This window comes from Schistocerca serialis, chromosome 4 (genome assembly GCF_023864345.2).
Source record: "Schistocerca serialis cubense isolate TAMUIC-IGC-003099 chromosome 4, iqSchSeri2.2, whole genome shotgun sequence".
NCBI lineage: Eukaryota > Metazoa > Arthropoda > Insecta > Orthoptera > Acrididae > Schistocerca > Schistocerca serialis.
The window spans coordinates 485,840,803-485,852,811 of record NC_064641.1 but is presented as its reverse complement, the minus strand read 5'-3'; the positions used below and the strand labels follow the sequence as shown (position 1 = coordinate 485,852,811).

Here is a 12,009-nt window from a genome sequence, read left to right as displayed (position 1 = left end):
TGCACCGTGCGTCAATTCGTTGGAGATCCTCCTACATTTCAGTACAATTTTCCATTGCTACAACCTCTCGATATACCACAGCATCATCCGCAAAAAGCCTCAGTGAACTTCCGATGTTATCCAGAAGGTCATTTACATATATTGTCAATAGCAACGGTCCTACGGCACTCCCCTGCGGCACACCTGAAATCACTCTTACTTCGGAAGACTTCTCTCCATTGACAATGACATGCTGCGTTCTGTTACCTAGGAACTCTTCAATCCAATCACACAATTGGTCTGATGGTCCATATGCTTTTACTTTGTTCAAGGAGAACTACAACATGAGAAGATTACACAGATAACAAAAGTTGAAATCCGAGCAGAGGATACGTTCGGTAACAGATTACCGGAGACTGGATTGAGACCCTGAGTCGTCATGCGTCCATTTCCTCTGATACCGTACCACATACAACAGAGAACTGCATACCGTAGAGCCAGATTTAGCTGGGACATTGACATACTGTGGTGTTCAGAGCTGAGGTTTGCTTCTGTCAGTGGCGCTCAGATTGACATCAACGTATGCGTAAAAGACTTGGTGAAAAGTCAAACAAAGCAGTGATTCTCGAAACGCACACCTCTCCAACAACTAGATCATGATGTGGGGAGCTATTATGACAATAGGATAGTTTTGGTAATTTGTTGAATGTAGGCTGAACGGACGTCAGTAAGTAGCAGGAATGGTGAATCCTGCTGTCATAACCCTTCACGACCAGGGTACCAAACAGTAAATTCCAGGAGGATGTTGCAAGATAATCATAAACAGCTTGAGGAATTGACGAATTTTTCACTGGAGTAACCGGTCATCCATAGACTATGTCTGGGCTGAGGAGGAAACACCAGACACACTATCTAATCAAAATGCTTGTCACCCCAATGTAATGCAGAATCGACCACTAGATGTTGAAGCAAGCAGATACACCAGTGTAAAAGAATCGTGCAGTATTGTGTTGTCAACAGAGAAGCAGCAACAACAGACGGTCAGGAGCGCTCAGTTACTTTAAACATGGACTAGTCCTTAGATGTCACCCGAGTATCAAATCCATCAGGGCATTTCATTAAAGCTGTATGAGTCCACTGTTGGTGATGTAATTGTGAAGTGGAAACGTGAAGGAACAACCACAAGTAAGTGAAGACAAGGGAGACCTCATGTGTTGACAGACAGGGACCGTCAAGTAGAGGGGATGGTGGTTGTAAGAAAATCGCATGAATTCAGGAGAGGGAATATCTCTTGGGTGCTACCAGGAGTCCAGCTATCACAGCCCTGTGAGGAGGAGTTGAGGGCAACGGGGTACCATGGTCCCCATAAGCCACACATTTCTGTAATGAGTACTAAGCAGCACTCGAAGAGCGACACCACAGGGCAATGAATGGCTGGAGTGAGATAAAATGACCGTGTGGCATTATTGGCCGGGAGACCCTGTCTGGGGTTGTTTGACCACCTAGTGCAAGTCTATTTGACACTAGTTCGGTGACTTGATCGATGAAGATGATATCAAAGAAATTATTTTACTTGTTTGTTTATTTTGGTTTTGGGCAGCAAAGACAACACAGCCAACAGTAGTTATACAAGAGCCATCTTAACGTAGTTACAATTTCCACATTCGAGCAATAAAACAAGTTCGATGTACAAAGTTCTTAATGTAAATCAAGAAAACTAAAGACAAATAACATACGGCCAGCAGAAGCTACAACAGTGTCAAGTTAACCTTAGAGCAATTTTCACAATAGAACTTAGAGTGTGACGTACAAAGATAAGGTCGCAATATAAATTAAAAACCCAAAATTTCGACCCACGTTTCAGACTGGGTCGGTTCATAAGAGAATGTCATCCACAGCAACTTATAACTGAAAGCTGGACATGGACGTCATTTACATAAGTTGTTAATGCAAAGTAAAAACACAAACAGACGTCCATATTTTCGAATCAGGCTGGTTGCATGGGAAGACAATATCCACACAACCTATAGATAAAATCTGAATGCTGGCGCGTTTTCAAGAGCTTCCAACAAATAATACCCATACACTTGTAGGGAAGGGGTAGCCCCACGTAACCAATTTTTTGTACAGGACCGCCTGTGCGGCCGAGTATTTGGTACAAGCCAATATGAAGTGATCACAGTGTCCAGAAGCGATGATTTTCAACAGCTACAGTTGGCCTGGGTTACACCCGTGTCCCAGCCTCATGTGGATGAGAGAGGTCACATGACGTCTACTCAGCTTCATCAAAGTGATCAATGACCGAGGAAAGACGTTCGGTTGTGCGCCCGACAGGTGGCCCCCCTTGTAGCGCTGGCGTTCGTGATATTCACGTAATACAGTCGTGATAATGGGATGGAATAATAAGGACTACTCAAATACGCAGTTCGAAGCCGGTAATGGGCCCAAAATTCCGAGATCTAGAGGCAGTGACGCTAACCACTAAACCAAGAATTGAGGACTGGAAACGAGTGAGCTGGAGCGATGAATGACGCTATACCCTGCGTAAGCCCACTGGAAGGGTTTCGGTATAGGGAGTGCCTGAAGAATTTTACCTGCTGTGATATATCGTGCCAACAGTGGATTACGCAGGAGGTGTTGTTACGGCATGGGAGTGTTTTTCGTGATTAGTATGTTGTCACCTTTATTTCGATTAAAAAAACGCTAAGTTCAAAAGCATATGATCAGATTTTACAGTACTGTTTACTGCGTACGGTAGAGGAACTGTTCAGACACAAAGATTGTTTCAGCATGACAATGCAGCCTGTCATAAATCAGTATATGTGAGGGCAATGAACATTCCTGACTGAGACTGACATTCCCAGAGTTCCAGCTTGAACCCAATGAGGGATGAGTTAGAACGAACTTCCGATCTAGATCCCAGCGTTCATAATAACTACCTTGTCTGGTTTCGGCTCTTCAGGAATAATGGGCTGTCAGTCTTCAAAAACGGTTCAAATGGCTCTGAGCACTATGGGACTTAACTTCTGAGGTCATCGGTCCCCTAGAACTTAGAACTACTTAAACCTAACTAACCTAAGGATATCGCACACATCCATGCCCGAGGCAGGATTCGAACCTGCGACCATAGGGGTCGCGCGGTTCCAGTCTGTAGCGCCTAGAACCGCTCAGCCACCCCGGTCGGCGCTGCCATTCTTCCACAGACATTTAGACACATTGTCGAAAGTGCCCCACCGCAGTCAAAGCCATTATAAAGGTGAAGGATAGATACACTCAGTACTAATTGCCACTAACAGTTGTCTAGGTACTTTTGATCAGATGGTATTCGTGTAAGGAAGTCTCAGTTCCAAATTACGTCTCCCTAGGAATTTTCAGTTTCCACAGTTGGTAACAAATGTTTAGCTGCCCGTACGTACGTGACCTCTGACCACCGTATTGTTACGAGAGTTTGTTGTGTGGAGCAAGTGTAGCTTATGTGTATGAAGGAATTCATTTTTTTTAATGCTCAGTTCATGTAATAGTCAAATTAACAGCCTACAGTGTTTTAAATATTGGGCTGTATTTCAGTCGTGTGTTGTTGTCTCTGGCGTGTAGTCGTTGTAGTCAAGGGTTTGGTCTGTGATGCTGTAGCGGCCAGTTAATAAATCTGGGGATGTTCGTAATTTCGTCTTCCTTGCACTTCCTATTTCTTCCCGGTGACCAAATTTGGAACTGTTAGTAAACACTGATTTTATTTTCTATTTATAACGATTACTTTACTCTTTTGATATTGGGAAAGGTAAGGGGGAGAGATATGTATTCGTTGTACGAAATACTTATTTTGTTATAGCGAAACATGGTATTTATCTACACAGAAAGTTGTTTGGTATAAATCTTTGGAAGGCTGAAAAAGCTGGAAAAGATTGTTCATTCATGACATTCAAGTGGTTCATAGTAGTGAAACTGTCTGGCAATGATAGAAAGAAAAAACGCATTTAAATTAATTGTACACTATAGCACCAAAGAAACCGGTATAGGCATGAGTATTCAAATACAGAGATATGTAAAAGGGCAGAATACGGCGCTACGGTCGGCAATACCTATATAAGACAACAAGCATCTGGAGCAGTTGTTACATCGGTTACTGTTGCTACAATGTCAGGTTATCAAAATTGAAGTGCATTTGAACGTGGCATTGTAGTCGGTGCACGAGCGATGGGACACAGCATCCCCGAGGTAGCGATGAAGTGGGGATTTTCGCGGAGGACCATTTCACGAGTGTACTGTGAATATCAGGAAGCCGGTAAATCATCAAATCTGCGACATCCCTGTGGCCGGAAAAAGGTCCTGAAGGAACGGGACCAATGACGACTGAAGAGAATCGTTCAACATTACAAAAGTGCAACCCTTCCGCAAATTACTGCAGATTTGAATACTGGGCAATTAACAAGAGTGAGCGTGACAACCATTCAACGAAACATCTTCTAGATGACTTTTCGGAGCCGATGACCCACTCGTGAATCCTTGATGACTGCACGACAGAAAGCTTTACGCCTCGCTTGGATCCGTCAGCACTGACAATGGACTGTTGATGACTGGATACATGTTGCCTGGTCGGACGAGTCTTGAAGTTCAGATTGTATCGAGCGGAGCAGATGGACGTGTATTGGTATGGAGAGAACCTCACGAATCCATGGACCCTGCTTGTCAGCAGGGGACAGTTGAGGCTGGTGGAGGCTCTAATGGTCTTGTGTGTGTGCAGTTGGAGTGATATGGGAGCCCTGATACGTCTAGATACGTCTCTGACAGGTGACACGTACGTTAGCGTCCTGTCTGATCACTTGCATCCATTCAAGTGCATTGTGGATTCCGACGAACTTGGGAAATTCCAGCAGCACAATGCGACACTCCACACGTCCAGAATTGCTTCAGTTTGGCTCCAGGAACACTCTTCTGAATTTAATCGCTTCCGCTTGTAATAGTTCTTTATTTCCGTGACCATTACGGCACTCCAAACCCAGTTCTCGATATCAGTAATATCGTACTACTTTTCTGCGAAGTAACAGACATATTTTTGTGACAATATTCACATTTGGTTTTATTAATGTATAGGTACTCCGATGTATCGATATATTACAGTGATATGGTTCTTGTGTGTATTCATGTCTGTGAGACTGTCATAATCTTTGACTTACTTGTAAACGTCTTGGCGCGAATGCGCACAGAGCAGTCTTTCTTCCACTTTGCAGAAGTTAAGTTGTTATTTCGCTTTGTAAAAGAACAATCAGTTTTGTGTTTGGTTAAAGTGGAAATTAAATATATGAAGATTGATACAAAACTGTTTTCTTGATGATGCGACAATTAAGAAGAAGTATATGTGAATTTACAAGAAGTTTAATAAAAATGTGGATCGTGAACACCAAGTCAAAAATTATTTCTGCCATACCATTGTTCTGATCTGGGATTGTTTTATTATTAAGAATTTCCTGAAAAACGCATTTGTTAGGTCTTCAAATATTGCTAAAATACAGATCTGGACCTTCTAGCAGTCAAAGTGGAATCACCCTAGAATCAACAAGATGAGCCATAACAACTTCGACGAAATCTACGTGGGAATCCATTCAAGATAAGTGCCAAAATTAATGACTTTTTTACAGTGACTTCATTATTTCCATTCTGACGATACCATCCACAGTCAATAACTTTGTTGTTGCCCGATAAAGCGAACATGTGCTGCGTGAGCAACATTATTAATCTGATTTCTAACCTATTTTGCAAGTGGTGGTATTGTTAGACGCTGGGCACCAGATGAACATCACTGAGTATATTTGGGATGCCTCGGCAACGTGCTGATCAGAAGAGATCTCCACCCCCTCGTACTCCTACGGATTTATGGACAGCCCTGCGGGATTCACGGTATCAATTCCCTCCAGCACTGCTTCATACATTAATCGAGTCCATGCCACGTCTTGCCGCATTTCTGCCTGCTCACCGAACCCTACACGATGTTAGGCAAGTATACCAATTTCATCGGCTCTTCAGTGTGTACGAATTTGTAGCCCTTCCGTAACATTTCAGGACTTCTCCTGAGGAACTAATGTGACGGAATTTGGGTACACTACCTTATTCGTGAGCGTGGATGACCACGTCTCACACCGATGTAGATGTGTAACTTCAGTTTCGAAATGAATGGACGTTTAATCGTTAAACACTCGTTAGCTGATTTGACAAATATCAGATTGGCGAAGCTTCGTGCTGGAGCACTTTACACCTCCTCCCTGCCGGCCGGGATGGCCGAGCGGTTCTAGGCTCTACAGTCTCGAACCGCGCGGCTGCTACGGTCGCAGGTTCGAATCATGCCTCGGGCATGGATGTGTGTGATGTCCTTAGGTTAGTTAGGTTTAAGTAGTTCTAAGTTCTAGGGGAGTGATGACCTCAGAAGTTAAGTCCGTAGTGCTCAGAGCCATTTTGAACCTCCTCCCTGGTACTTTCCGGCACACTGTCTTCATTTCGGGTTCAAAATGGTTCAAATGGCTCTGAGCACTATGGGACTCAACAAAAAATGGTTCAAAGGCTCTGAGCACTATGCGACTTAACTTCTGAGGTCATTAGTCCCCTAGAACTCGGAACTAATTAAACCTAACTAACGTAAGGACATCACACACATCGATGCCCGAGGCAGGATTCGAACCCGTGACCGTAGCAGTCGCGCGGTTCCGGACTGAAGCGCCACCACGGCCGGCTTCATTTCGGGTCTTGCGTCCAGTGCTACTCCACACAGGCGCGATGACATCATTCGTGAAGAGCGCCAAATGCGACGCGGAAGCTGCTGGGGGGTCTGCCGTAAGTGGCGACGGCCACGCGCCGCAACGCCGCGCTCAGCGGACCCGCCGGCGTACCGGGCACCGCGGAAGCCGCGCTGCCGCATCACAATGAGCGAAAACGAAACGGTACGGAGCGGCCGGCGGCCGGCGGCCAGCGGCCACCAGCCAGCGGCGCAACGCCGGCCAACGGCTCGCCGCGACCGTCCCGTGCCGCCGCTGCCGCTGTTGCGCAACGGATGAAAGTGAAGTGGCGTGGCGCGGCGCGGCCGAGAGGGGTGTGCACCTCGCCGCTCCACTGTCCGTGACCTCCATCCTCGTCCAGCCACCGCGCAATGCCGAGGGACGCGCCGCGCCTCCGTACCAGCAGTCGTATAAAAGACCGCCGTCCCACCAGGCTCGGCACATTCGATCAGCTCACAGCAGACCGAACGCACTCAACCAACCATGTACAAGCTGGTGAGTACTCTCGTCGAACCCTCGGTTGCTTCAGTGACGCTCTGGGGTCTCCTAGCCACTATTAAGGAGATGCCAGCGACCATTTCGTTGCCTGTGCCTAACCTATCACATGTTCTTCTCGAACTCTTTAACTTTCTCATACGCTCCATTTCAAGTTCTTTTTCAGTATTTTGAGATATATGGAACGAATGCGGCATAGAACGAATTTCGCACAGTAATTACCAAATTATCCGGCTCGAAGGCTGTGCAGTCAACACGTCTGGCAATCACACGTAGGAGCTACTTCCGAAATTCTGGTTGCCGCTCTGAAATGGGGTGACAACACGAGGAGTGCCAATTATCAGTTCAGTGCCGTGTCTAATTTGTCGCATTTTCCATTGAATCGTTAACTTCCCAGTAGACTCCAGTCCGCGATTGCTGGGTATTTAGAGATTTATGGAACTGAGATCGCTCTATTATTGTTATTATTGTCACTATTATTATCAGCATCGTTCACGAACTATGAAAGTTATTCGTGCTGACGTCACAATGCTTACTCAAGTAGTTCTATTTTAGCATTTAATTTTCCAGTTCATCACACATAAGGTTTTCATATCTTCTCTGATGTTATCGAGGTAACGTAGTCTTGTCCTTCTAGGAGGCCTTCATCCTTGAGCATGTTCAGTACATACTCGATACATTTTTCCTGTCCTCTGGAGCTCGAAGTGTGAGTCCAATTCAACTAAGTTTCCTACCTTTGATTTTGGATGCAATTTCTGTTTCTCTCTCTCTCTCCTCTCGCTCTCTCTCTCTCTCTCTCTCTCTCTCTATATATATATATATATATATATATATATATATATATATATATATATATATATATATATATTCCATTCCGCTATGTTTTTAATTTGAATCTCCCCCCCCCCCCCCTCGCCCAAATACCTTCCTCACAATTTTGCTGTCAAGGATTACTAATTTCGTTTCTTCTGATTTTGTTCCATCTCTCAAAAGCATATCGAGCCCGGTTAGTAACTCGTTGGGTGAGCGCTTGAGAACACGCAAGTCGCCGAAATAGCCGTCCAATTGAGACTGGCTACAGGGCATTGAGCTGCACGACGTTATGCGAACCTTTGAATTTCTCAAACAAGTTTGCTTTATAGTACGTCCAGTAATGCGAAATAGCCATTCGCTTTTTGTACTCTGCTATTTATTTCATCTTTGAACATACGAGCTCAGAAAGGTTCAAATGGCTCTTGGCACTACGGGACTTAACATCTGATGTCATCAGTCCCCTAGACTTAGAACTACTTAAACCTAACTAACCTAAGGACATCACACACATCCATGCCCGAGGCAGGATTCGAACCTGCGACCGTAGCAGCAGCGCGGTTCCGGATTGAATCGCCTAGAGCCGCTCGGTCAGAGCGGCTGGCAACATACAAGCAATCACAGCATAATCTCTACATAGTTCAAGAAACTTTTTCCCCTTTGACATTGTTGTGTGTAGTTATCAAGATTCCAAGATAACTGAACTTAAGTTGTCCACCACAAACGCCGAGCGGTCATCATGCCCGAGAAACAGACGGAGTGGCTAATTCCGCTATTGAGCGGTGCAGCTCTGGAAGGAATTTGCTGAGCAATTAATACGAGGGGCGCCAATGAGCAGTTCAATGCCGTGTCAGACTTAACCTTATTTTCATTCGCACTTCTTTATATTCCTCATATTGAAATCTGCGTTTCCCTAGGACTTGATTTAATCAGCATATGTCAAAATTGTCCAGGGCTGAGTGGTGACCATGTCCGACAACGACACGCAGTGCCTTGTTTCTAAAATCGATCTTACCAAGGATTTTGCCATGGTGGAAAGACTGTACTACTCAGTTTCTTCATGAGAATTTACGACCTACTTGAAAGAGAAGTAGCAGCTCCAGTTTTGATAGACAAAATTTACTGTCCGGGACCTTTCCAGCCTTGTATTGCTTTCATGGCTCTAGAAAACGGCGCACTTCAGCTATTAAATATTTTGTTATTTAAGTTATTCACCATCGATTTACCACACTAGACGACGCTGCAGTACATTAGTAAGAAACAGAGCGCTCATGTGCCTGAACGTGTCGTCACAGCTGTTTTCTAATGGCATACAAAGCAATTAGTAAAGTAGTAAAATAATTGCCTTAATTGTCCACACTAGAAACCGCAACAAATTTTGATGGCGCCACACTGGGGATCCGAAGTGTTTCGTTCGTGCCTGCCCTGTTATTCATAATCAACGGCAAGCAAATATTAAACAGTAAATTTTGTTGCAGACAAAACTGGGTTACATATTTCCGTGGATCTACCGGTTTAGTATGAGTAATAATTTTCAGTAGACATAGGCATGAGTCTTAATATGGCGAGCGCCATCGTACACTATTACCGATGCAGCCACGGAAATGTTTCCACGAGTTTTCACTATAAAAACATGAATGTCGTAAGTGAAACGATTCATGATTATAACACGGTTCCTTACGATACAACCGAGCTACGGCCTACGACGACGCTCGATATGTTTACGTAAGTGTTCCAGCGAGACCTTGCCTTCCGGATCCTACCTGGATCTCTTAATACTTCACTTAATCCAGTTCGCATGAAATGTACCAAGACATTCGATTCCGAGTGGTGGAGTGTGTTCACTTACCTGTTGTACACCTCAAAGATTCCCTATATCTTTCATCTAAAGCAAGGGTGAGCTAAATTGTTAATTACAAGTAATAGGTTACAACGTTCCAGTTCCAGCTAGGTACTAGGTCCCAGTAGCCTATTAATTGTTTGGTATGTTCCTTCCATACAGATGGTTAGCATAACTGTAACAATGTGTTCTAACTATTTACGTAAAATTTCTATACTTGGCTTTCCTATAGCAGATCACATTTACAGGGTACGCGAGTGCAGAACTGCTGCCAGGAAAGCACAATACATCTCGAGCTGTAAATGTGTCACGGTTTCCGCGTGTGGCACTGCTTCCATAGTTGAAAGACTCTTCACTCACGAGCCCACGCCTGCTATGTTACCCAAGGAACGAATTCGTCCATTCCGTGAGAACACACTGACCACGCTGAGCTTTAATGAGTCACAGCTGCCACGCGGAACGGTTGCGATAGAACGTTCCGAGGAAATGAACACTTTGCAGGCACATGAATAGCACTCCGACTGTAGGGAGCTATTTGTGCATAATAGACTGAACGATGGAAATCCGATGCTGCCTTTTGCAATGGCAAGAAACGAACATTATTGAATTGTTTAAAATTACTATAATTATAACAGCTAGAAAAAAGCCTTGTACTAAAAACTAAACAGTTTTCTCGTTGCTATCCAAAAGCAAGGTGCATAGTTAATACTCTGTTTTCCGTTGGCGAGTCCTATCGTAATAAAAATTAAACAGGGTGCACTGTGGAACGTATAATTTGCTTAATAGGTACAACTAAGTAAAATCGCTATTTTAATAGTGTCGCTGTGTGCTTGCAGGTGATCCTGCCCCTCTTCTTCGCCGCCGTGTCGGCCGGCTACTTGGGAGGCTACGCCGCAGCACCCGCGTACGCCGCGGCCTACGCCGCCCCCGTGGCGGTGGCCCATGCCGCCCCCGTAGTCGCCGCCGCCCCCGTCGTCAAGGCCGTGGCCCCCATCGCCACCTCCTACGCTAACACCTACAAGGTCTCCATCGGCGCTGCCCCTGTGGCCTACGCCGCCCCCGCCGTCATCAAGGCCCCCGTCGCCTACGCCGCCCCCGCTGTCGTCAAGGCCCCCGTGGCCTACGCCGCCCCCGTGGCCTACGCCGCCCCTGCCGTCGTGAAGGCCCCCGTCGCCTACGCCGCCCCCGTAGCCTACGCTGCCGCCCCCGCTTACCTGAAGACCTACCTGCACTAAGAAGAGATCGCCAGTATCACAGCTTGTGTACATAATCATTAACCCTATTTAATGAAGTCACCTGCCTCGATTTTTCAATAAAAGCAAAACGAAAGAAATTACAGTGCTCTAATTATTTCTAAATACTCCTTGTTCCGTCATTAACATACTTAAATTAGCATAACGCCGCAACATGTGAGCCTGTGAGGAAGGCAGAACTGTACAACGAAAAACGAATCCAAAGTTGCATATTTTATGCTTTTAGTCACTCAGTCTGTATGTGCTGTAACTGTTCGTTGCACGTTTTTGAGATGGTTTTCACATTTTTGGAAATACCACTTGTGACTATTTTACGATGATCTGAAAACTGGTCTCGCCCGAAACTAGTCATCGGGTGAATAAAAAAAAAATTGCAACTTTGGACTGGTTTTTTTGTTGTACTGATTAACAAAAGTTGCTGATACACAGCTTTCCAGCACGCTGGAATTTCGTACACATCATACACAGAACAATGCCATGACGTGTTGCGGTGTGAAGTAGAGGCTATTATTTGCATTCGCACCGCATGTAGATTCAGATGCAACAACTAGAACCTTTCACAGTTGGTATTGTTCTTCTTTTTGAAAAGAGAATTCACAAATATAAATAGAAAAAGCAGTTATCATGTTTTACACAAATATTTTGAAGCAGCCGCAGTTTTACTTCATGACTCTATAGTCCTCGGCCCAGGAAAGAGGTAAAATACATATTTTCATACCTTTTGGTCTCACAGGTTTTTTAATGGATCCATACCACCTTCAAATGTGAATTATAAATTTATTTTCGCACTATTACACAGTTTCGGCCTTAGGATCTTTTCAGGTAACATTGGTCATCAAAAGTCTGCGATGGTAAATATTGCCATACG

The 12,009-nt window shown here is 44.8% G+C and overlaps 1 protein-coding gene across 1 annotated transcript; it reads left to right on the top strand.

Moving 5' to 3' along the window:
- The first annotated feature begins 7,092 nt into the window (after positions 1 to 7,092).
- LOC126475187 (cuticle protein 38-like) lies at positions 7,093 to 11,221 on the top strand. The gene is made up of 2 exons (XM_050102828.1): positions 7,093 to 7,238; positions 10,725 to 11,221. Exons 1-2 carry the CDS (start codon positions 7,227 to 7,229, stop codon positions 11,121 to 11,123), a joined length of 411 nt encoding a protein of 136 aa, XP_049958785.1. The 5' UTR covers positions 7,093 to 7,226; the 3' UTR covers positions 11,124 to 11,221.
- The last annotated feature ends 788 nt before the right edge of the window (positions 11,222 to 12,009 follow it).